Source organism: Onychomys torridus, chromosome 4, assembly GCF_903995425.1.
Source record: "Onychomys torridus chromosome 4, mOncTor1.1, whole genome shotgun sequence".
In the NCBI taxonomy this organism is placed as follows: domain Eukaryota; kingdom Metazoa; phylum Chordata; class Mammalia; order Rodentia; family Cricetidae; genus Onychomys; species Onychomys torridus.
Window position 1 is genome coordinate 126,637,896 of NC_050446.1, and position 26,135 is coordinate 126,664,030.

At 52.4% G+C, this 26,135-nt stretch overlaps 1 protein-coding gene across 2 annotated transcripts; it reads right to left on the reverse strand.

Moving 5' to 3' along the window:
* Positions 1-1,237: 1,237 nt before the first annotated feature.
* Positions 1,238-24,443, reverse strand: Kcng1 (potassium voltage-gated channel modifier subfamily G member 1). Of its 2 annotated transcripts, XM_036186144.1 has the most exons (4): positions 24,180-24,443; positions 14,804-14,881; positions 9,342-10,141; positions 1,238-6,975 (listed from the first exon to the last, which is right to left on the reverse strand). In XM_036186144.1, exons 3-4 carry the CDS (start codon positions 10,113-10,115, stop codon positions 6,205-6,207), a joined length of 1,545 nt encoding a protein of 514 aa, XP_036042037.1. In that variant the 5' UTR covers positions 10,116-10,141; positions 14,804-14,881; positions 24,180-24,443; the 3' UTR covers positions 1,238-6,204. The 2 variants fall into 2 exon arrangements, with proteins under 2 accessions (XP_036042037.1, XP_036042036.1); XM_036186143.1 differs by lacking the exon at positions 14,804-14,881.
* Between the last annotated feature and the right edge of the window lie 1,692 nt (positions 24,444-26,135).

Consider the following 26,135-nt stretch of genomic DNA (forward strand, 5'->3'; position numbering starts at 1 on the left):
TGCCCCCTCCATTTTACTTCCCTGTGACACTAAAGCACTCCCTGGGAGTAGATCACCAGCTGAGGCCAGGCCAGAGGAAGGAAGTCTGGCTGCATTCTCATGGGTCTCTCTCCCCTGGAATTCTGTCCCCAGGTGCCTTGGTGGATGACCACCACCCCACATGCGTTATGCGCTTAAACTTCTGAAGCAAGATGCTTCCTATTGTATTTTCTTTTCAGATAAACTCAAGGCCCCTATTAACTAGACTTGTCACTAGGGGCAGGTGACAGCTGTTCCTTTCTGGGCCCAGTGTATACAGAATAGAGTGTGCTCAGACAGCAGGTGCTGCAAAGCCCCCTGGGCTCAGAAGCTAGTCCCTTCCCCTCCCCTCCCCTCTTCCTTCTCCTCCTCTCTCCCCCTCCTTCTGCACTCAATATCTCCTCCCCCATCTCCACCTCTACCCTTCTTTCTTTCTTTCTTTCTTTCTTTCTTTCTTTCTTTCTTTCTTTCTTTCTTTCTTTCTTCCCTTCTTCCTTTCTTTTTTTTTTTTTAAAGATTTATTTATTTATTATGTACACAGAAGAGGGCACCAGATCTCATTACAGATGGTTGTGAGCCACCATGTGGTTGCTGGGAATTGAACTCAGGACCTCTAGAAGAACAGCCAGTGTTCTTAACCTCTGAGCATCTCTCCAGCCCCTCCCCCCCCTTTTTTTTAAGCAAAGCTAGTTGGTGACTTTAAATCTATTTCCAGCCAAGCCTGGGTATTTACATGTCACTTAGGTAAACAGTGAGTTTGTTTGTTTTTTTTTTTGAAAAGCAAGTTAAAAACTTCACGGGGCTGTTTTATGGTTGGGACATAAGCCCCACAGCACCTGCTCATCCATTTGATTGGACATAAAAGACCGTTGGTGGACAGTGATCCTCACAGGATGACTCTGTTTCCAAGCAGAATCCCAGGTAAACTGGTAGAGGCTATGTGCACAGGTATCCATCTGGTGCATCTGGGCCAGTGTGGGCCTGGCTCTGTCCCAGACAGGGTGCTTCTGGGAAGCTCCCTGTTTTCAAAGGGTTTCACATCAAGGGGGACAGAAAGATCACAAGCAAACGACTGTGTAACGTATCATTTGTATGTGGCTTTTAGAGATGGGTAAAGAGGTGTTTAAAATATAGGTTTGATCTGGGCCTGGTCATACAGGCTTGTAATTACAGGGACGCTGGGGGCTGAGGCAGGGGGATCACAAGTTCAAGGCCCACCTGGACTGTCTGAAGATGAAAAGTAAAAAGAGGTCTGGAAGCAAAGCTTGGGGTAGAGAGAGTCCCTGCCTAGCGTGTGTGCGGCCATGGGTTCCACCACGAGATAAATGAGTAAAGGCTTGACCCTTACTGAAGCATGTGAGGACAGTACATCAGCCTGTCATGCATGTCAAGGGTAGAGAACATGTCACTCCAAGAGAGGAGCACAGGGAGATGCCAGGGGGCTAGGAGGCCTGTGGCTTCTGTGTGAGGGAGGACAGGTGAGGGGGGGCGAGTGGACAGATACGGAACTGGCTTATTTGAGGAACCTTAGCAGTCTCTGGGTCACAGGGACCATCCCTTGCCGCCTGGTTCCTGGTTCTAATGCACATGGCGCAGGAACTGTGTGCTGGGGTGGTCACCCCATGCGGGAAGTGGTTGGATCAGGGCTCTGGAGGTGGGTTGGATACCGACTGTCTCTAGGGACTGAGACCCAGGAAGTAGCAACTGCCCTTGGTCTTTGGTGATGCTGGTGAAGACAAAAAGGAAGAAATGCCCGGAGATATTGTGTTTGTGTTTGTACCACAGTCAGGGGTGAAGGTGCCAGGCAGGGCTGGGTTCTGAGCAGATGTGAAAGATCGGACAGGGTCCCTGGGCTGCAGGACCGAGGGCAGGAAAGAAGAACCAGGAAGACCTGGTTCAGCTGGGAGGTGGTGGGGTGGACCTGGAGCCCAGAGCCAGGAGAGGGTGATGTAAGCAGGCAGGGCAGCTGAAGAGGCATGAGGGAGACGGCGAGATGGGGCAGCCGAGGGAGTCAGGGGCCAGGCCCCGATGCCGGCACAGTGGGTTCCTGAGGTGGTCCAGCAGTGTGTGCGTCTGTCCTCAGCTCTCTGCAGGGCTGGTGGAATGGCATCTCTGGACGTGTCGGCCAGCCCTTCTCTCGGCTTGAATCGCCATTCTCTGTATTTAGTGTCATCAGGCTCCTCTGCAAGTCCCTCTCTGGACAAACATTTAAAAATCCTTCCTGAGGTAATAAGGCCTCAGGAATGCTGTGTCCCTGAATACTACCCCACCACCCTCTTTGCACTTTTTACTTGGAGACAGAATCTCCCAGAGTTGCCCAGGATGGCCCCTGGAGCCCAGGCAAGCACTGGGTAGACAATGCTTCTGCTTTGGCCTCTGGAGTGGCCGGGGGTCACAGACTTCTTCACCGGCCTCCACATAAGGGGCTGTGTTCTGCCTCGCCCACCCTGTCACTCTCTGCGAAGTCACCAGCATTGCCCACAGTCAGTGTCTTTTCTGCCAAGTTTGCGTGTTCACGACTTCTCTGCCTATCACTGTGTGGACCTCACAAAGATCAGGCCTTGGTCCCCAGGGTTGGCTGAGCAGAGGGTGTTGCTGATGGCTCCCTGATCCTTCTAAAAGGATGTGGACAGATGCTGTGCCCACAACTGAGGTGTTGACAGCCATTAGCTCCCTCATGGAGACAGGCTCTGGTTACGTAACAGTGCCTCACCTGGGTACATTGAGGCATTGAGACAGGGTGGGACCAAGTGTGAGGGAGGTCAGAGTCAGGTTTGTTTTCATGTGAAATCTTGACATGTTTGGCAGGGTTTGGATTCTGAAACTGGAAGTGTTGAGGTACCTGAGTCTTCTGGTTTTTCCCTCTCTTTGGTGTCAAAGACAGGTACCCAGTCACCGCACTTTGGTTTCAGGCCACTCCGATGCAGGGCTGGGATTCTGCTCCTGTCTGCTGTGACTCTGAAGTGTCTGACAGGTCCTAGGGAGGGACAGCCATGTGACTTACAGACTGACGCTGCCAAGTCTCCTAAATTGTTCTAGAGCCAAGGTTTTCACACAAGGCCAACAGGGTCGGCACAGGGCCTGGCCAGGTGAGGCAAGGTCACCAGGTCACACCAGACCAATGCATCTCTCCTCTGGGTCTGACCACAACTGTCTTGCAGCCTCAGATGGCCCATGGACAGTGAGTCCTTGCCTATGAGGACAAAATGCCTGGCCTAGAGATTACCCTCCGTTCTAGAACAGTTTGCTGGGTGTCCTAGGTGCCCTGTCTCTTAGTTTGGGCCTGAGTCCTCTTCGCTATGTTGGTGGAATCTGGAGCCTCTTATCCCCAGGTGAGGTCCTGGGTGATGGCCAATCTATGTTTCAGCCTTACTTACCAGGGCAGAGCTAAACCTACAAGGTAAGGTTAGAGATTCCAGCCACAGACCCCACAGCTTCTCCACACACTCTAGGCCCTGTTTTCAGTTGGAGGGTCCCCTCCCCAACAAGTGGCATTTATTTTCACACTCCGCCTTCAGAAGGCTCCCTCTACACTCTGCTTAATGCATTCATAGACTGTTCCTCACAGCCACTTTTGAGGGGGAAAGAGCATCCCACCACTCTGAGGTGCCACCCTGAAGTGGCTGGGCTGTGACATCTGCTGGGTCAGGGAAGGTGATGCTAATTAGTAGGAAAAGTTTCTTTGCAGAGCTGAGTCACTGAAGCAGGCGTCAGAGGAGCTTTAAAGGAGGCCCTCGGGGTTTGGATGGTATTTCCACTCTGCCTGCTTGTGGGTATGCCGTGCAGAGATGGCTATGTCTTCCCGTGAGGTAAGGAGAAGATGTGTGTGTGGGTGCTCCAGGGACCCAGGCTCTGGTGTTAAAAAATAAACTTGGTGACAGACAGCTACCATTGCTATGACAAAACACCAGAGGATAGCAGCTCAAAGGAGGGAAGGTTTACTTTGGTTTCCGGTCTCAGTCCATGGTCATTTGCCTCCATTGTTTCTGGCCCACTTCAAGGTGCAGCATCCCAATAGGGGTATGCTGTGCAACTCAGCTGCTCCCCTCACTGGAACCAGAAGCAGAGAAAAACCAAGAGGAAGTTACCTGGAACAACACACCTTCAAGGGAAGATCTCTGATGATCTACTTCCTCCAACCAGGCCCAACCCCCTCTAAGTTTCTTCTGCTTCCCCGTGGTCAGGCAAGCTGTGGATTTGTCATGGGTTGATCCATTGATGGGGTCAGAGCCCTCATGACCCCATTACCAGAGGTCCCACCTCTGTATGGGGAACCAAGTCTTTGACATGTGAGCTTCTGGGTGACATTTCACATGAGATCAGGCACATTTGGGGTGGTATGGCTCTAGATAGTCAGGGACAGTACAGGTCTAAGCTGTAATGGATACATTCCCATCTCTGTTCCTTTTTGCTATTTCCCCTTTATTCTGCTTTGCAAAAATGTTTTCTGAGCACCTCTTAGGTGCTAACCTGCACGAGGTCCTGGGAGGCAGCAGGGAGGGAACCACTTGAGAGTTCCTACCAGTATGCACTGAGCTGGTCCTGTAGGAGACGAACCAGAGCTCAGGAGCAGAGAAATGAGTTTCAGCTGGTGAAGATCCAGCAGAGAAAGGAGACAATCGGAAGCTGCAGGAGTGGTGCTCAGGACAGGGAAGCAGTGAAAGGAATGAGTTAGCCATGCAGTGTTCCATGGGGAGGGCATTCCAGCAGATGGCCTGCAGGAGTGAAGGCCCACGACGAGATGGGGTGGGCTGGGTATGTCTGAAGGGAGGCTTGAGGGTGTGGACAGGTGTGGAGGTGTGGGAGGGGCCAGAGGACTGTCTGGACAGGTGTGGAGGTGTGGGAGGGGCCAGAGGACTGTCTGGACAGGTGTTGACAGCCATTAGCTCCCTCATGGAGACAGGCTCTGGTTACATTACAGTACCTCACCTGGGTACATTGAGGCATTGGGACAGGATGGGACCAAATGTGAGGGAAGTCAGAGTCAGGTTTGTTTTCATGTGAAAATCAGGTGTGGGAAAAGCTGGAGATTGTGGCAACAGGCAGGGATTTGAGCTGCACAGTCCACAGTCAGAACCAGAAATGTCTCAATGTGCAATTTCTGATGCTGAACAGAGAGAAGGCAGCTGGGATGTGGGATAAAGCAGTCAGGGAAGCTGTTTCACCTGTGAGGCTGGGGACAAGTGTGTGTGCATGTGCACATGTGCATGTTCGACATCCCCTCAGTGCTAGACACCCAGGACTCAGACACAGTGAGCTGAGATGGAGTCTTCTAGCTTGGCCTGGGGTCCCTCTTGGTGCACAAACTATGCTTTTGAGACCAGGCAGGGAGTAGCTCCCTTTGTGGGCACAGAGGAGGTTCCACACACTCCCAAGACTTCCCAGGGCTGCATCTGCAAGAAGCACTGGCCCACTGTGGGTTTAGACTGAGGATCTGGTAAAGGGTATAAAGTGCTCCTTTTTGTTGTTGTAATATTAAAATAAATTGGAGTAGGCTAAAATCCCACTTATTTTAAGCCATAAAATGAAGCAATTTCACCTTTAAAGTCAGTAGAGCTGACCGGCTTATGGTGCCCCTCACCGGGATGCGGGGAGTCTGGAAAGGGGGCTGTCACAAGGAGTGAAAGAAGACAGGGTGGGGATGAGCAGGAAGAAGGATGAAGGACAGGCTTGGGAGTCAGGAGCAGTAGGAGCACAGCATTCATGGTGGTCTCCCTAAGGGTCTGTCTGTTCCCTTTTCTCCCATCCCACTGGGGTCTCACTAGCCCTGAGACCCCAGCAACATGGCCCTTTCACTTCTGCCACCCTGCTGCTGGCTTCACTTAGAGACACAGCTCCTTCCTCAGAGCCCTAGTGGAGGGCTTTCCCCTTTCCAGTGGATGCATTAAAGTCATGTGTGGCTGCCTGCTGTCTTCTTTACATGTGGAAAGGAGCCAGTCGGCTCCTGAAGGTGGGAAACACATGTGAGGCTGGGTTGGGTGAGGTGCTGGCCTCAGCTCGCTTCCCTTTCACTTCTGGGCTCTGAGGGAGGGCAGGGACTCTCAGTGATGTGGATCATATCCTTCTTGTGGCCAGTCCCGGGCCAGGGCAGGACTTGAAAGTGCTAACGTCCTTCTCCAGGCTTCAATGGTGACGGTGGTTGCATGAAGCCGCAGCTGGCAGGCAGGGCAGGGATGTTTTCTGGCCTCAGTTGTTATCCCTGGTGTCTGAAGAGGCACTTCCAAACAAGATGTCACTGTCCTGGGACATTCCACTGAGCTGCGACTTGGTTTTGATGAGGTACTGGGCCCTGCGGATCAGCACCCTTTCTTGTTCCTGCTTGAGCTCCAGGTAAGAGCGTGAGAAAGTGTGGAAGATGGAGGTGACAGGGAAGGCCATGAGCAGGATCCCACTGAGGATGCTGCTCAGAGCCACCACCTGGCCAGGTGTGCTCCTAGGTACCATGTCTCCATAGCCCACGGTTGTCATGGTGATGACGGCCCACCAGTAGCAGGCAGGGATGCTGGTGAATTCGGGGCTGTCAGCCATTTCGTTCTCGATGACGTAGAGCAGTGGCGCAAAGAGGGCAATGGCCACACACAGGAAGAGCAGCAGAAGCCCGAACTCGCGCGTGCAGCGACGGGCTGTGAGCCCCAGGGTCTGCAGCCCCAGGGAGTGCCGGGCCAGGCGCATCACATAGAGGATGCGCAGAGCCCGCAGCACACGCAGCACCAGCCCGACTTTGTCCAGGTAGCTGTTCCCCGTGCTTGGCTTGCGGCGGCTGGAGGCAGCGCCATCCACCAGCAGTGTGACATAGTACGGGAGGATGGCCACCAGGTCGATGAGGGTCAGTGGACTCCGCAGGAAGGCGAACTTGCTGGGCGCCTGGATGAACCGTAGCAGGAACTCAAGGGAGAACCAACCGACGCACACCGACTCCACGATAAAGACGTTGTAACACATCTGGGAACACTGACCCTGCGGAGAGACAGGCCGGGGTCACACCAGCAAGCCAGCAGGGAAGGAGCTCTAGCCTGGGCTGGGCACCCTTCTTCCCTGCCTCTTCATGCCGCCAGGCCCTGGGGGCACCGCTCTAGCTGCTGATTCTCATCTCCTCGCAGCTGCCGCCCGGGTTCCTGTTTTTCTCAGCTTAGTCAATCCCACCCCTCCAGCGGCTGGTGCTCCCGTGCCTTGTATGTGTGTGTCTTCCTCCCTTCTTCTCTTCCTTCCTCTCTCCCTCCCTCCCTCCCTCCCTCTCTCCCTCCCTCCCTTCCTTCCTCTCTCCCTCTCCATCTTTCCGTTTTTTGGTTTTGCGAGATGGGATTTCTCTGTGTAACAGTCCTGGTATCTCCTCTGTAGCCCAGGCTGACCTTGAACTCACAGAGATCTGCCTGCCTCCGACTCCCGAGTGCTGGGATTAAAGGTGTGCGCCACCGTGGCCTGGCCCTCCTTCCTTTCCTTTTCTGCCAGTCTTTCTACATCAGAATATTGATACAGGTGCTCAGATGATGCAGTCCACGAAACTCAGGCAGCCTGCATTCCCCTCACCCACCTGCCCAGCCAGCATCCTCCTAGCACACAGTCCCCAAGAGGCTGGAGCCCTGGAAAGCTACAGAAGTCCCAGCCGGAGACTTTCTAAAGGGTTTTGGTCATGGCTAGGTTCTCAGAAGAACTGTGCAGTCTGTCTTTCTGAAAATGCCCTCCAGCCTGGGGACATGATCTGATCTGGGGACTCTGATGTCTCTAACCTGAGATGGGAATCCCTCCTGCTCCAGGAAGCCTTCCTGGAGTGCACCCCACCTAAGTAGCCCCAGGTGTATAGGAAGTCTCTTACACAAGCCCCCTTGTATGATTTTGGAGTAGGGGCCCACCAACCCAGGTACTAGATAACATGCTCTGTTCTGATCCCTTTACATAGACTTACTCACTGGGAGTGGTCATAGTCCCCTGGACAGGTGGGAGGAACTGAGCCATAGAGCTGTCTAGTAACTGTCCCACAGCTATGCTGCCAGAGTGGGTGAGATGGGATTCAGGTTCAGGTTCTAGCCCTCCCTCCTTGTCCCCAGTCCCTATGGTCATCAAAAGTTAATTTTGTTAGTCACATGTTTTCTTAAGATCCTTTTAAAAGCTTCAGTGTGTAAGACCATGCCCTCTGGGTTGTAAATACAGTAGTGATGATCACATCCTCCACGATATCTGTAGATAGAAGGACTTTTCCCTCATAAGAAAAGGCTAAGTCAAACAGCATAAAATGCTTAGCACATGCAGGGTGTCCAGTTGGTGCTCAATAAATGATGGCTGGTATGACATTTATGTTCACCTTATGCCATCAGACTTATCTTTCAAATGCCTATACTGTGTGTACCTTGTTCCTGTATGTGTGGGGCAGGAGTCACAACTCACAGGCCCAGGGGTCTTTAGATAAGGAGAGTCACTAGACAACCTCCCCCATGTACCCAGCTCTCACCAAAGGCATTTCTCTGTCATCTGTAAGAAAAGCCTAGTGTGCATTTTATATGGTTCTGAAGATTTCAACCAAGTCCACTTTGGGGGAGGTGCTATGTAGGGCAGTCGTGTACTTTTGTGGGGTTATCCTGGGTCCCCAGCTGCTGTATGGGGCATAGAGACTGTGGGTTCCATGAACCTAGACTTGGCAAACTGCTCTGCCTGCCCCAGCATCCTCAACTGCTGGGTGGATGTAAGAAACATATCCCCTACAGGGTCACAGGAGGACCTGGAGGGAAGACAAGATTGAGGCAGAGGGCAGAGCCCCCTCTGCTCCCCCATCCCATGGCTTTTGGAGGCACACAGCTTGCGTCAGCCTGGGAGTAAATGTCTTATATACAATTTCTTACTGTGCACAGAGACATGCTACCCAGTGGGCACATGCACAAACACACAGGCCTATGGATAAAAATTATTTTTATGACTAAGAAAAGGTGCTTGGGATATTTCTATAGAAGGGAGATAGGAAGGGGGAGAGAGGACCCAAGTCAGTTTTGATGGCCTCTGGAATGTGCCCAGCTCAGAGGCAGGCATGTTGGATTCAGACTCACTCCTGCAGTCTGCAGAAGAGGCTGAGAGTCTCCTCTTTCTTGGGTTTGGTTCTAGATCTCACAGGATGGGAGAGTAGGGGACACAGTAGAGACCAGGACACTGACTCCTTAGTCACAGCCACCAACTCCAGGAGGGAGGCAGAGAAGGTGGATGCAAACACATCCACACAGTTTGATATCCAGCACCATGGAGGCTGTTCAGCCAGTGCTGTGAGGGAAGGCTGCCCAAGGAAGGTGGTAATGGCCAAAGAAGTTACAACCAGTCTTTGGAGTCACAGAATGTCTTACCTGTTCTTCCTCCTCCCGCAGGCTGGGCAGGGTGCTAACAGATAAGTTGACGGCGGTGACGGTGACAAACAGAACAGACAGGCAGGCAAACACCTTGCCAGGCAGCCCTGAGTGTGGCCTCTCCACCATGTCCCGCAGCCTCCTCATACAGCGGCCCAGGCGGCCCTCACTGGTGGACGGACCCTCAGTGTCTCGGTCCTCGCTGTCCAGCGGTTCCTCCTCGTCCTCCCGCTCCATCATCTCGGCAAACTCCTCGATTTTCTGCAGGTACCGGCGCTTGCAGCAGCCGTCCAGGTGGTCCTCGGCGATGCCCCAGTACAACAGCTCCTCCTGGAAGGACAGGGCGCACATCTCCCGTAGCAGCCGCAGCTTGCCAGCCCGCAGGAAGGTGAGGATGGTGCCGAAGGCTCCAGGGTTGCGGTCAAAGAAGAACTCATTGCAGGTCACATCATAGTCATCACACACGCTCAGGATGTCATCGAAGTTGGTGCAGGCTTTGAGCTGGCCCAGCCGTGTCAGCGGGAACTCATCCAGCGTGGTCCAAGGCAGCGAGTATTTGATGCCACCCACATTGATGATGATCTGGCGCCTGCGGTCCCCAAGTGAGCTGCCCTGGTGCAGGTCGTCCTGCGGGTGCAACCGCTGGGCCCTGCGGTAGAAGACACCTTTGATGGCCTGGCGCTGTGGAAAAAAGGCTGGGTGGAAGGAGCTGTCTGAGGTGCAGCTCAGGGCACTGTAGTCATAGTCCGAGTTGTCTCCCGGTAACAGGGTCATTTTGGGGCTTCACATCCCTCTTGGGCCTGGGGAGGAGACGAAGAGAGACCTTGGTGAACCCTGAGTCTTAGCTGAGCCCCTCTCTGACTGTGGGTTCTAAAGATACTTGCCTGGCCTGGGTCCCAAAGGCCACGGGTTAAAACCCTTGACTTTGAAAAAAAGAATATGCATTTTATTTTATTTAAATAAAATAAAGTGGGTTTATGTGTATGTGCGTGCGCCTATTTGTCTGTATGTATTACATGTGTGCAGGTGCCTAAGGAGGCCAGAGGAGGAAATGGAGTTATAGGTGGTTGTAAACTGTCATATGGGTGTTGTGGATTGAATCTTGGTCCTCTGCAAAGGAAACCAGTGCTCTTAAGCACCGAGCTATCTTTCTAGCTCCCCCAATTTTATAATATATCGACATGTAAAAACCTATTACTATTGTGTGTGTGGTAGTGGATGTGTCTGTGTGGCGGATGTGTGCGCACTCGCGCAGATGGGTGTGGAAGCCAGAGGGCAGCTTTGTGGAGCTGGTTCTCTTCATGCACTTTCACACGGGCTCTGGGGAAGGGACCCAGTCACAGCTTGCTTGACAAGTGCCCTTACCTGCTGGGCCGTCTCACCAGGCTGAGGCGCTGACTTCTTGGTGTTGGGAATTGAAGCCTGACCTCTGAGATAACGGGGAGTGGGTTAGTGTTTCATGTGTGAGATGGTGGAGACTGAGCCCAGGTGTGTGTTGGGTAGGCACTCTGCCAGAGTGGCAGGCATCCCCAGCCCAGCCAGCTTTTATCAGATTGGCTTAGCTGAGAAGGACAGTTGGGTATAGGCCAGTTGCTCTCAAGTGGAGTGGACTTAATCCACATGGGACATTCGGCAATGTATGAGGTAGTTTTGACTGATGTGGGGGAGTTCTAGCCTCCAGCAGAGGGGCCAGGGAGGCAGCCCATGACAACCCTGCCGTCATCTGGCTGAGAAGATCCTTCATGCTGAGGAGAAAAGTCCGGGTATTGAGGTGACAGATTTCAGAGCCAGACAGTCAAGTATGTCACTTACCTGTGAAACGAGTTTAATTGTGTGACCCACTCCAGGGGATCAGAAAGGACAAAGTCCTGGACAAGGGCCAGGGGCTCAGTACTGGCTGGTTATTGTATGAATGTTTATCTTAACACCTGTATCATGTCCACAAACAGGAAGCAGGTACATAAGAGTTAATGGACAAAGAAATGTCTGTAGCACGAATCTTAAATGGTCTTATTAATAAGAACAAACCCGGGCCAGGTATTTGGGTGAATGCTGGAAGATCAGAGAAGCAGAACAAACCACAGCTACCTCACTTCACCAGTTCCTCAGCTGATCCTGTTTCCTCAGACTGGAAGCCTCTGTGTCCTCATCCGAATGGGTCTCAGCTGAACTACTGCTCAAAGCCTAAAAGCTTAACCAGCCAAAGCTTCTAGTTTCTGGTCCTCACGCCTTACATCCCTTTCTGATTTCTGCCATCAATTTCTGGGATTAAAGGCTCACTTTCTGGGATCAAAGGCGTGAGTCATTATGCCTGGCTGTTTCTAGTGTGGCTTTGAACTCACAGAGATCTGGATGGATCTCTGCCTCCCAAGTGATAGGATTAAAGGCGTGTATGTGCCACCATTTTCTGGCTGTTCTGTTCTCTGACCCCAGATAAGTTTATTAGGGTGCACAATATTTTGGGGAACACATACCACCACAGACGTCACCTTGAGGACCCTCAATGGCTCTCTGCCTTGAGGCAGGGCCTCTCATTGAGCCGGAAGCTTGCTGCTTCAGCTCAGCTGTCTGGCCAGTGAACTCCTGTGATCTGCTTTTCTCCATCCTCCAATGTTGGGGCTACAGAAACATCCATCTACTGGCTTTTTACATGGGAGGTGGAATTTGAACTCAGGTCCTCATGCTTGTAGAGCAAGCAGTCTTACTGAGTCACATTCATAGCCCATGTCCTTCCTTTTTCAAATACAGTGTGTGTGTGAGTGTGTGTGTGTGTGTTCACACACACATATACTGTAATGTGCAGCTATGTGTACATATTGTGGAGGTCAGAGGTAAATTTTGGGTGTCCTTTCTCAGGGGCCATCCACCCTTTTTTTTGGAGATAGGTTCTCACTGGGACCTGAGACTTGCTGGTTTTGTTGTTGTTGTTGTTTGTTTGTTTTTGAGACAGGGTTTCCATGTGTAGCTTTGTGCCTTTCCTGGAACTCACTCCTTTCCTGGAACTCACTTGGTAGCCCAGGCTGGCCTCGAACTCACAAAGATCTGTCTGGCTCTGCCTCGCGAGTGCTGGGATTAAAGGCGTGAGCCACCACCGCCCAGCTGAGACTTGCTGTTTATAAACTAGGCTAGCTGACTAGCCCCAGGGTCTGCCTGTCTCCACTTTCCCAGTGCTGGGATTACAATCACAGGCCACCATGCCTGGTTTATTACTTGGTGCTGGGGATGGAACTCAGGTCCTCATGCTGAAGAGACAAGTACTTTCCCTCCTGAGCCATCTTCTTAGCCCCACTGTGTATCCAGTTTTATGATTATCTGTGAGCAAGCTTGGATCCTCCTGTGTGCCATCTGCTCACCGGGGGAGGTAGGTACCATGCCTGACTCATCCCTGGACCCCAGCACCCAGCAGTAAAGGCTCAAGACCCAGTCGCTAGATGAGAACATTTACTGTCCATAAGCCAACAGCACTTGCCAGTTTTAGAAAACACAGGTCAGGGGTTGGGGATTTAGCTCAGTGGTAGAGCGGTTGCCTAGCAAACGCAAGGCCCTGGGTTCGGTCCTCAGCTCAAAAAAAAAAAAAAAAAAAAGAAAAAGAAAAAGAAAAAAGAAAACACAGGTCAGAACATCAGCAATTATGAACTCCTTCCTTCCTGGCTTCAGAGGGAAGAGTCTGCACCCAGTGAATGAGATGGCTAACCATCTCCAGCTCATGGGCTCCGCTTGGTTCATGAATACTTCTCATAATTAAGAAACTTCATGTATTATGTATTCATGGCCTGAATTCCAGTTGAGAAATGCCTTTGCCTTTCAGGCCAGCTCTGGTTTACCGCAGTCCCAGCTATTCCCCTGTTGTAGTCACTAGGTTTCCTAGTGACTGTACCCAGCATGACTGCACAAGAGGTTGACTGGACCCTGTAAGGGCCTGGGTACCCGGTGTTTGTACGCGTCTACACTTGGCTGTGACTAGCAAGGGGAGGTCCTTTGCCCCGCCCCTTGGCTTTGTTATGAATAGCCCTTTGGACTAAAGTTCTGGGCCGGTGCATAAAGATCCAGACCCCCCGGAGTCTATCCTGTTTTTCTCCCTGTTTCTCCCCTCTTTACTTCTACCTAAGTCTCTTTTCCCTCAGTCCTCAGGAGTCCCTGGGGTAAGTAAATGTGGGGGCTGGTCTCCCACACTCCCCTCTGTTTGTCACACCTGTCTACTCCACTCATGTTTTCTTCCTGTACTACAGCCATTTGAGGCCTGGCTAGAGGCCTTTCTAGAACTAAAGGGCACATAGGAAAGTAGCATAAGTTTTGTAGTTTGGCCCTCTTCCAATCTCACTATGTAGCCCAGATTGTCCTCAGAACTGTGATTCCCCGCCTTAGTCTCAGGAGTGCTGGAGTTACAGGTCTGTACTATAATGCTTAAGGAACACTTGGCTTTTTAAGATCACTGTCCATAGCTGGGCTTGGTGGAGCACGTCTGTAATCCTAGCACCTGGGAGGTTGAGGCAGGAGGATAACTGAGTTGAAGGCCAGAATGGGCTATGCAGTGAGATGTTTTCTTTAAAAAAAAAAAAATTATTTAACTCGAACGGGTGTTTTGTCTGCATGTATGTCTACACCGCAAGTGTTCAGTGCCCCTGGAGGGGCTGGAATTATGGACTGTTTGTAAGCTGCCATATGGGTGCTAAAAATTGAACCTTGGCCGGGCGGTGGTGGCACATGCCTGTAATCCCAGCACTTGGGAGGCAGAGGCAGGTGGATCTCTGTGAGTTCGAGGCCAGCCTGGTCTACAGAACTAGTCCAGGACAGGCTCCAAAGCTACAGAGAAACCCTGTCTCGAAAAAACCAATAAAATAAAATAAAATAAAATAAAATAAAATAAAATAAAATAAAATAAAATAAAATAAAATGAGCCTGGGTTCCTTGGAAGAACAGCCAGTGCTCTCAAGAGCTGAACCATCTCTCTAGCCCTAGAGACACTGGGGTTTTTGTTGTTTTGCTTTTTGTTTTTGTCTTTTTAAGACAGGGTCTCTCTGTATAGCCCTAGCTGTCCTGAGACTTGCTGGTCTTGAACTCAAAGATCTGCCTACCTCTGCCTCCCAAGTGCTGGCATTAAAGGGGTGTGCCACTATTTGTGGCTTTTTAAAAATACATATTTTTAAAAATTTTATTTTACATGTATGAGTGTTTTGCTTGCCTGCATGTACATGAGTGCCTGGTATAGGTAGAGGTGTGAGGTCCCCTGGAATTGGAGTTACAGATGGTTGTGAACTGCCATATGGATGCTGGGAATTGAACCCCGGCTCTCTGAAAGAGCAGCCAGTGCTTTTAACTGCTGAGCCATCTCCCAGTCCATAGAGACACTGTCTTAATTAACAAAACCAAACAGCTGGGGAAGTAGCTCAGTTGGCAGAGAGCCTGCCTAGCATGAAGGAAGCCCTGGGTTATGCCCAGCACTGAAGAAACTTGTGGCATACCTTGATAACCTGGCACTTGGGAGAGGGAGTCAGAGAGTTGTAAGTTTAAGATTGTTCTTTGCATATGGACTGGAGTTCCTAGAGGGAGAGAAAAAGACAGAGAGGCAGAAACAGGGATTGAGGGGGTAGAGGCCGTATCTGTGTTAAATATTCTGAGGCCAAATGACTGAACTTGGAAGATTATGGATCATTAAAATGTTGCAGACCAGAACCAAATTATCTTGGGTTATTTTTAGTCTCTTTGAAAACCATCCATTGCCCTCACCCGCATCTGATCTAATCTCCTGTGACTAGGAGCCCTTAGAATATATTCCTACCAGATCACTAGATCTGTGGTCCCCACTACTACATTTTGTAAATACTTTGTGGTAAAACATTTGGCAAAAATTACCCTTGGTAAATATTTGATTTCTTTGTCTTGTAACTAATAAGAGCTCACATAACCACTTCCATAGTGGAACATGCTATTTAGGAATATGTTTTCCTGGCCATGACCACTAAGATTTGGCTCCAGATAAACTGTCTCTTCTTCCTTTTGGAGGCAAGAGCAGTGTTTTTGTTTTGTTTTGTTTGTTTGCTTTTTCAAGACAGAGTTTTTCTATGTAGCACCGGTTGTCCTGGAACTCGCTCTGTAGACCAGGCTGGCCTCGAACTCACAGAGATCCGCCTGGCTCTGCCTCCCGAGTGCTGGGATTAAAGGCGTGTGCCACCACCGCCCAGCAAGAGCAGTGTTTTTGCACTGGCACTACATAGCAGAATAGAGGCCAGTCCGGGCTACAGGAGGACCCGTTTCAAAACCAAACCGAATCAAATCATCGCTCCCTCCAATTCCTGAAGGAAGCAAACAGTGCTGGTGGAGACAATCATTTCCAGTATCAGAGAATTCCAGAGGGTAGGGATGCTTAGGAAGCTCCCTTCCCCTGGATGGATTCAGAGCAGGAATCCAAGCAGGGAGGGAGCTCACTTCAAGGCGCCTCGTCAACACGGGAGTTTCTTCACAGGGGCTTAGCACCTCTCCACTCCCTCATCTTTGGGGAAGGCTGTAGCTTCACAGATGGGGTTTTGGGAAACTGGGCTACACCTGTTTGAAGTCAAATGACTGCCTTTTAGAGCGGCTGGGAGCTTTTCACTTCTCCTAAAATTGGAACCCATGTCCTCGGGCTAAGCCTGGCGGGATCCCTCAGAGGCGTGGGAACAATCCCTTTTAGGTGCTTCAATAGTGCCATGCTTCTCTGCTCTGCCACTTTATTGTGCCACCAAAGACGGGAGGAGAGCTGCGTTCTACTTGGCTAGAACAGTCTGGAAACAGAGGAGCTTCCTCCGAGGCTCACTCTTTTGTTTTCGAGGAGTCTCCCTTGTACTCCCCACCTGCCTTCTGGCAGAGGCTCTCCACTAGCATCTGCCTAGGTCCCCAGCTCTTAGAGGTATTCCCACGTGGAGTTATCTGTCCCAGCAGGCTATTTGGAGCAGAGGGTGGTGGGTGAGTGCTGGAGACGAGTCTCCTCAGTGCCAGTGCTCACTGGGAGGAGGGTCAAAGGACTGAGCCGCTGAAGGAGGAACTGACCACACTTCCCCAGGTTATGATGCCTGATCTGATGGGCACAGGAAGACAGCTGGCATTTCTAGACTTCAGAGTTCAGCGCATTCATCAAACAGGTCCACAGCCAGCTTCCTGAACACAAATGCTGCTTTCTTGAGCCCAATCCCTCCCAAGGGTCAAGTCTGTCCTTTCATTGAGTTAGTTAAACCACCTGCAAGGATTGTGTGTGTGTGTGTGTGTGTGTGTGGCTTCTGTTTCTGGGGGCTATGGAGGCTCATGAGAGACTGCTGGCTGGAAAAGGGGCCGTGGAGGAGTCATGCATTCCTTCTTGAACATTCCCATATATTAGATGCTATGCTGGGTCCTTGGACACATCAGGGGACAACCCAGATTCTGCCTCTGTCCCCCAGCAGCTGATGGTCCAGAGAGACACAGTTTCCACATAAGCTCACCAGTGACTTCAGTGCGTCTACCAGTGACTATAGTGAGCGCTGTGATGAGTCAGAACTGGAAGGTGACAGGGGTGACAACATTATCTGGAGGGGCGGCTCGGGGGCCTTCTCAGAGGAGGGGACAAAGGGCAGGGCCTTATGCCCGTGAAGAAGCCCAGTCTAATGATTCTTGGGGTTGGTTACTCTGGGTGCAGAGAATAGCCAGGGTTGCTCTGTCTTGCAAGAGGGCTTAGATGGTCACGACTGAAGGGCAGGCTGAGAGGCTGGGCAAAAAAGGGGCAGGAAGGCAGGAGATGCATTTGGAGGTTAGCAGGTGCAGGAGCAGCTTAGGTTTTTCTGTGTGAGGCAGGGCTTTGTGGACAGTGTCAGTAGACCCGGGGGCAAGAGACCACAATGGGAAGAGCGAGGTTAGGACGAGTGGAGAGGACGGAAGGCTGGCATGGATTCAGTGGGATTGGAGGCAGACAGAATTTACTGAAGGGTGGGGCCTGGGTTTAGAGACTAGAAGAGGAGGGTGATGCCAGAGGCAACATTTACAGAGGCAACCAGTAGGTGGCGCTGAGACAGGCGTGAGCGAGAAGGCGCCTCTGACAAACTGGTGTGGATGACGGTGTGTGTGTGTGTGTGTGTGTGTGTGTGTGTGTGTGTGTGTGTGTGTGTGTGAGAGAGAGAGAGAGAGAGAGAGAGAGAGAGAGAGAGAGAGAGAGAGAGAGAGGGAGGGAGAGAGAGGTGAAGAAGATGCAGGATGCAGTATCTCACAGGCAGATGTCAGAGCGCCAGAGCAGACCTGACCATTGTGTGCTCTGATGAGTGTGTAAACAGGCCGTAGTGCAGGATGAGGCCAGGCTAGCAGAGTTTATCTTGAAGTGCAGAGGCAGGAGCCTGACCTGGGTACAGTACCCAAGCACAGCACCCTATTGAAATGGCTCCCACATCAGACCTCAGAGGTCGGTGCAGACGGACATCACAGGGGTCATATATTTCGAAGATGAGAGTCACCCTGGGCACACACATCCGATTCCTGGACCCAGTGAGCACTCTGCAGCAAGGAGGGCCAAGGTTACAGATAGAAGAAGGTTGCTAAGGGTACCAACCTGTAGGTGACCAGTAGCTTTGAAGACAGAGGAGGAGTTGGGAGCCATGAGTGCAGGCTGCCACCAGAGGTTAAGACAGGCAAGTCAAGTATTTTCTGAACAATCACAAAGGGCCATGGTCTTGCCAGGCCCCAGTTTTAGCCATCAAACTCCCTTTAAACATATGGTTTCCAGAACCAGAAGGCTATTAGTGTGAATTTTCTTAAATCATTCAATTTGAGACAATAAGACTATAAAATAGCCAGGTAATGTGGAGTGTGCCTTTAATACCAGCATTCAGGAGGCAGAGGCAGGCAGAGCTCTGTGAATTTAAGGTTAGCTTAGTGAGTTCTGGGCCAGCCAGGACGTCAGAGTAAGACCTTGTCAAAGAAGAAGAGGAGGAAAAGGAGGAAGAGGGGAGGGGGGAAGAAGAGGAGCGAGAGGAAGAGGAAGAGAAGGGGAAGAGGAGGAGGGGAGGAAGAGGAGGAGGGGAGGAAGAGGAGGAGGGGAGGAAGAGGAGGAGGGTAGCAGATACAGGAGATGACTGAGTCTGGGCTGGGCCTCCTTCTCCAGGTTCCAGGCAGCTTATTTGATTCCTTGGGGCTGGGGCGAGAGCAGAGGAGCCCATTAGCTTTGAAAGAGGCTGGTTGCTCTACGACTTTGGGCTTCTGCATCTATAAAATGGAGACACGAACAGTTCCTACCCACTTGAATTATGGCATGAGAGTGTGCTTGGCCCAGTGCCCAGTCAACAGACACCTGCTGTTATCGTCTTAGCTCTGACAAGTGACTATCACCCATCTCCACCCACCAGCCAAGGACGTCCCCCCTGAACTGACTGCTAGGATTTGAACTCAGCACCATCTGACTCCATAGCCCAGGGCAAGCCTTCAAGGGAGACGATGCTGCACAGCTAAAGACACTAAGGAATGCTGTTCCCCTGTGGCTCTAGAACCCTGCTCCAGCATCTATTTCTCAGTTCTGGGGCTACAGAGGTGATGGGAGACACTGATGTAACAAATTGTCCACCTTTAAATCTTTGATTGGGAGGGTCTGCTTCATGGAAATCTGATCTCGGGGACAACCCAAGAATGTCACCCCCTTTCCTTGTGGCAGCGGGAAGTTCCCAGCATCTATCCCCAGGGCCAGGTAAATGAGTCTTGGTAGAGGAAGACAGAAGAGGCCATCGTCTGCGTAGGACTGGGGCACAACTGGGTCTTTAAAACATAGGCCGAGTGAGAGATGGCAGAAGTTTCCAGCATTATGCTATCATGCTATTTATGTAAATGAACACATTACTTCAACGAGGCTCAAACACAGAAGGATCCATGTGTTACATGGAGGTGCCTGAAGGGAGTGGGAAGGAGACCAAGCCTTCGGATTGGAAGGGAGGAGAAGAATAGGAAATAGAAGACAGGCCAGCACTGGTCGAGAAGGAAGCATGCTCGGAGTCGAGCAGCTGGGTCCCACAACTTGGGGTTGCCTGCATTACAACAGACAGACAGCACAAGCCCCATAAAGCTTCCAGCTTGGGGATGGTCTTGGGTGCTCAGCATAGACACCAGAGCATGGTGTCCCTCCGAGATTTCCTAGGCCCTGGAACTAGCCTGTCTGGCTGCTTCAGCAACAACCATCCTGTTAAAGTCCCAAAGAGAAGTGGGAGGGGGGCTCCATAAATGCCTGGGGAACCCAGGGTGGCAAGGAGCCCAACTGCCCAACCTTTCGGTTCCCTGGACATCCTGAGGCTTCACTGCAGAAGCAGAGGTCCCCTTCCCCCTGCCACCGGTTCTGTCTGTCATTTCCCTTCAAGATACCCCCATCCTGTTCTCCCCCAGGAGTCCAGAGACCCCTGGCAAGCCTGAGGCTGTTTCTTGTCTTTCCTCCTGGTAGAAAAATAGCACTCTGGGAGCTGCGACTGAGGTCCAGCTAAGGTTTCCAAAGATAAATATTCATTCAGAGGGAGGCTTCAAGTAGCAATCGGCCCGCCACGGGCTCAAGGCATGAGCTCAAGGGGTGAGGCCTGGCTCTGCGGAGGGAGTAGTGGACAAGATGGCTAATCATGGCCACTGCTCCTGTGAAGGACCGTGCGCTCAAGCTGGGCATCCACACTGGAGCACTGGGCTCTCAGGGCCTTCTGCCCCTTATAAAGAGAGCAATAGTGTCGTGCAGAGCTGCTCTGAGGGCCGGTGAGCAGAGATTTCTGTAGCCCTCACCTGATCTCCTGCCCTATGGTCCTCACAGGAAAGGGTTCCATGAACTGCTGTGTGACCCCTAAGATCCCTCCTGGGGCTGTTCCGGATGCTGCTGGTCTGCTCTCTGCTTCTGTAGCTCTGCCCTTCTGAGGAGCTCCTGCCAGTTTTTCAGGGTAGGTGCAGACAGAGTGCTAAACCTCACCTGGCCCCAAACAGTGCCACTTTAGGCTTTCCACTACAGCAGGCTCACTAAGCACTAACGGGTGACGCGGGAGCCCCAACTTCAGACGCTGGCATTCTATACTAAAGGGCAAGATGGGGAAACTGAGGCTCAGTGAAACAAGCACACATGACTGACAGTAAGGAAGCAATAGTCGGTGGGGCTATAGACTGGGCACTTGGGTCCTTGTGGGGACCAGGACAGCTGTCATTTCCACCAGCTGCTGGGGGTCAGGGTCTGGACCTGTTTCTGGAAGGTCTAGGGCATAGGGGAAGCAGGTGAGTGTAGGCTGAGAATGGCATTATCTTAGTATTTACACTAGATCAGGGCAGGAAACCAATAGAGTCCCTGTTTTTGTTGAGCTCTGGGTCACCACTGTGGCCTCCAGAAATGTGACCGTGATCGCAGGGGTTACAGGGAGGTCTAGTCTTGGCCAAGGAATGTAGGAGGCCTCTAGGAGCTGGAGAAGGTATGGGGAAGTGGATTCTCCCCAGAAGATGCATTCGTTTTACTCAGTGAGACACACTTTTGACTTCTTACCTTCCCCAAATTCTTTGTTGATAAACACTAATGTATGAAAACAGCGCCTAACACAGGCCCTTCGGCAAATTTCTAGAAGTTGGAGTATTTGTTTCTTAAGCTCCCAGTGTCTTGGTTTTGGCTTCTGGACTGTGAGTAGGGACTTGAGGCACTGTTCCATCTCTTCCCTGGCTCTCCTGTGAGCCTCATCTGTCAGGATTAGGGCTCTTGGCTGGGCTGACTCAGGGGCTGGTCATGCTGGGTTCACCCCCAATTAAATGGTTAATTATAATAGATCCAGCTATTAGCCTGCCCCCGGGCCTTGCATGCTGCCCCCCCTCCCCTCAGCAATGCTGCATGTGGAAGTGTCTTTGACACTGCCATCCATCGTCCCCACAGACCTCAGCTTTGCTTCTGGGATGGGGGTGTGTGTGTATGTGTGTGTGTGTGTGTGTGTGTGTGTATGTGTGTGTGTGTGTGTGTGTGTGTGTGTGTGTATGTGTGTGTGTATGTGTGTGTGTGTGTATGTGTGTGTGTATGTGTGTGTGTGTGTGTGTGTGTGTGTATGTGTGTGTGTGTGTGTGTGTGTGTGTGTGTGTGTCAAAGTCCCTAGGGGATTACAAGCTGGGGTGTGGGTTCCTTTCTCCATCCCTCACCTGAACCAAAATAAGGCAAAGCTTGTCTCCCCAGTCCCAAGCAGGCAGGCTGTCTGTTTAGCCACCAGGTTCTGCTGCTGGCACAATGGCTCCTGGTGCACACCACCTGTCTTCTACCAGGAGCTTTTTATTCTTTTCTTTTAAGATTTATTTATTTATTTATTATGTATAGTGTTCTGCTTACATGTATGTCTGCAGGCCAGACAAGGGCACCAGATCTCATTACAGATGGTTGTGAGCCACCATGTGGTTGCTGGGAGTTGAACTCGGGACCTCTGGAAGAGCAGTCAGTGCTCTCAACTTCTGAGCCATCTCTCCAGCTCCAAGGAGCGTTTTAGAACTGAGGCCAGGACACCTTTTCCATTAGCCTCTTTGTGTGTGTGTGTGTGTGTGTGTGTGTGTGTGTGTGTGTGTGTGTGGTGTACCCAAGGGACAATCTTGGGTATTGTTTCTGTCACTGTCTACTTGTGTTTGAAGCAGGGCTTCTCTCTGGACTGGCAGACATCTGAGCCTCAGAGATCATCTGTCTTTGGTCCTTGCCTCCCCAGTCCTGGGACCTCTGCCTGGTTTTGTTGCTGTTCTTGATTTTGATTTTGGGGATCCAAGTCAGGTCCCCAGGCTTACCTACTGACCTAGCTGTCTGGCATTTTTGTTTCTTTGTGGTTAGACATTGGGGCACATGGGCTAAAACAGAGGAGTGACAGGGAGCTGGGGAAGTATCAGATAGGAAGCTGCTCACAGGGCTCAGTGGGAAGGAGGGAATGTTGTACCTGCCATCTGCTGGGCAATGCAGGCCTGAGATGGGGGTAACTTTAGGCACAGTTCAGAGCCTGTGGTAGATTCATTAAGGACAGTCTGCCAGGTAAACAGACCAGGGCTTTCGACTTCCTTCATTCCCTTATGTTTCTTATTAGTTCTATTTGGGTCGTATTACCATCCACCATTTCCCTGGTGGGAGCAAGGGGAGGGGGCTCCTTTTCTGAGTTTAGGCAACCAGCCCAGGTGGATTCTTGGAGAAGGGCAGCCTCTGTGAGCCCCGGTGTTCAGGAAACATCTTGGCCTTTCTGTCCCCTGGGGCAGGTGGCTCACCTCTTGCCAGAGTTCAGCAGCCTACTCAGTACAGAGAACTCAACATGGTTCCTAGGTCTGTCTTATCAGGCTGCAGGGCACTCACAGCCTGGGTCCTCCATCTCTGGGAAAAGGCTCAGAGTGTCTTGTTTTCGGTGTGCTGGTCTCCTGTGGGTTTGGAGTGTGTCCCACGGCAGCAGACATTTTTCCACTGGAATGGGTTGGCTCAGAGCTGGGTTGGTAAGAGCAACCCCCTGGGGCCATGCCTCTATGCCTGGCCTGACTTCCCTCCCCCTCCACCCAGCAGGTGCCTAGGCAAAGCCACAAAAGCTTAAAGACCACAGAAAGAAAAACCCACCTCGTGCTCACCACACTGCCTTAATCTCCAGAGGCACCATTTACTGGTGAGACACCCTACAGTGACTCATAGAGTGTGGTCAAAGGTATGTGTGGGGGGAGAGGGTGTCAAACAGACCCCAGAGAATATCTACCCAGATTTGCAGAGGCACTTTCTCCCTTCTCCAGTGAATCAGACCAGTCTCACCTTCCTCTGCACTTAGCTCAGGTGTCATTGAAGAGGGGTGAATATGTGTTTGCCTCCCACCTAATATCATCCACTTGGGCAACTCTGGTGCTTAGCACCCCTTAAGTGCATCCGCATTGCAAGTGGTTAAGAAAATGTGTGCTGAACGGCCAGCTTAGCTCATGAACCCCATCACTAGGAGGCTGTGTTCACCTAACATTAGATGAACCTTTTCAGCCCCCATCACCGCCCCCCAACCACAAGAGCTTTTAAAAGCTCAGGACCCCCTCCCCCTTTAAGAACGAATGCATTATATACCAACCATATCTATACACATGGGCTGCTGCTGCTGGCCACCCTGGTAGGCTGTGACCTTCCAAGGCAGGGCCTGAGTCTCAACCCCTACCTAAACCCTAGGAGGGCTGCTCCCATCTTGTCCCGTCTGCACCGTGGTCATTGTTCAATATAGGCTTGTTGATAAAACAAACCATGAATGAATGAACATTGAGTACTTGGTATAGTGAGCTGCCCACAGTAGGTGCTCAACCAATTTTCGTACAACTCAGGGAACGAACGAATTGATCTCTTTTCCATCCACACCCCAAAACCTTAAGCAAAGCTGGGCCACTCAGGCAAGGGTACCCTGAGGCTAAGGAGACCTCTAACTTCCCTACTAGATGCTGAAGCCCACGACCATTGAACTGTCCCCAGGACCTTGCCATGGACCAAGGACGGACCAAGTAGGCGGTCCATAAGCCCTCTCTGAGTTCGTAATTAATGAATGACTTAATGAGGCCCACTGGTGGGAGTGCTGCATCCCGTGGTTATAGACAGTGAACCAGCAAGTCAAAGACGCCCCTGCATCCCAACTCTTCCCGGGGGAACCCCAAGAACCCAGCATGCAAAGTCAGGATGCTCGCGGTGCCCCGCCAGGGAGCGCACTTCGCGTCCCAGGGATCCCTCGACAGGATCCGGGGCTGGACCAAACAGCGACCGCATCCCGCACGGCCCCGGCGGCCTCTCCGGGGATCCTAGGCATCCGCAGGGCCACCCCGGCCGCGGCCACGTGCAGAGCTCGGAGCGCCGCTTGCAGGAGCAGGGGCCCGCCATGGAGCAGCCCCCGAAGTTCCCACCTTAAGTTCCCGTCGCGGCGTCCCCGCCTCGGAGCTGGCCGGGCCGCAGCTCGATCCCCCTTGCAGCAATGCCCGGGTGAGGATGCGAGAGAGGGCTGCAGGCGACACGTAGCGCCCGCTTGGCCTCCCGGGGCTGCTGGCAAACTTTGGCCCTGGGGCCGCTAGACTGCACTCTCGGACCCCAGGCTGTCCCGCCTCCGCCTCCTGGTGTCCGCCGGGCTGCGAGTGCGCCGGCAACGCGGCAAGGCAGCAGCTAAGGGAGGTGGCGAGGCAGGAGGCGGGACGGAGGGAGGGGACTGCGCACGGGGCGGAGAGAGGGGCGGGCGGCGGGGGATGGAGCCACTGTGGGACCCCGCTGCGGAGATGCCAAGCACCTTGGCCCGATCCGGAGCCCTCTTGGGTGTTGGGTCCTGGCGGAACGCAGCGCTGCTCTCTCTTCATCCCGCCCGCTTTCCCCTCTCCTGCGCCCCTCAGGCCCCTGCCCGCCGGTGGTGGTCTTTAAGTGCTCGCGCTCCTCCTCCCGGGGCTCCCAGCCCTCGGAGCAGCCACTTCTCCAGTCCCGCATTTTCTCGGTGATCGTGGGACATTCGCGCCGCCCTTCCACTCTGAGCTCAGTGAGTGCCAGGACCTGAGCCTCATTTCCCTTGCGGGTCTTTATCGTGGGAATGCCACGCGCCCTGTCTCGGTCCTCATAAGGTCCAAGCGCACGGGAGGCTGTGGACTCCTAGCCGAACTGCCGAAGGCACTGTGAGTGTCACGTCCGGAGGGTACTTCATGCGTGACAGGCCAAGAGCCCCATGATGCGCTCCACCTAAACATCGCCTTCCAGGGCGCCACATGAGCCATATCATGTGCCTTCTCCACCGTGACCTTGGACTCTTCCTGCCCCTGAGGCCCCAAGGGCCTGCACTATCTTTGCGGTGTCACCATAGAATGGGTGCCCTGTGCCCCAGAGTGACCCCTATGTTCTAGTTGCCCACTGTCCGGGTTGGACTCTGGCGTTGGGACCCAGTCCTGTAGTCTCTGGGTCCTGTACTCGGTAGCCTGGGGAGGGCCGGGTGGACTCCAGAGGCCTCTTGAGTTGGTAGAAGCTCTGCCAGGCATTGGGGTTAGGTGGGAGGGATGTCTGAGAGGAGGGAGAGCCACCCGCATGCAGAGCAGGCTTCTGGGGCCACTGGATTGGTACTGTCCTTTCTCCTCTGTCAGGCAAGCTGGAGGGACACAGAGCCCACGCTCAGGAGCGGGGCTCCTGCTTCTGGGGCTTCATTACAGAGAGGGTGAGCCTTGGCCCTGGGCTTTGGGTAAGCTTTGGGTTCACTCAGCCGGTGGGTGGAGACAGATGGCAGAGTCAGAGAGTAAGCCAAGGATGTGCCCCAAGAACTCCCCAGCTTCTGCAGAGGCCGCACCAGGAGAGACGGGGCTGGGGATTGCAGGAACAGGGAGCGGTCCAGAGAGGAGAGACTCAAAAATGAACAAACGCAGGACTCCTGAGGAGGAGCCAGAACCCTGGGCTACAAGCCGAGAGAAATGCAGCTTTGGAAGATTTGCAAAGAGACCCCAGTAAGGGACAAAACGAAGGTTTCTGAGTTGTGGAGAGACCTGGAGGCAGTGTGCTGGAGGAATATAAAGAGGCCAGCATAAGGGTTCCCCGGCTATGTGGACCCTGGTGGCCAGTGGTCCCGGGTCCCCGTTTTGAGAGTGTGGCTGATCCTTGGTGCTGTATCAGGCCCCTGCCTTCTTGCATAGGAGCACCCGTGCTTTCTTGCTTTCCTCTGAGCCCCAGGCTCCACCAGAGCAAGGGCTGTGCTGTCTTCCTTCTGGTCGGCAGCTTCTACACCGCTGGACTCAACAGTGTTGTTGGAGGGACCCAGAATTGATTGCCTCAGAAAGTCAACTGCTGTCCCTAGGGAGGACCACAGGACCAGGATGTGAGTAGAAATTTTCAAAGCCTTCCTG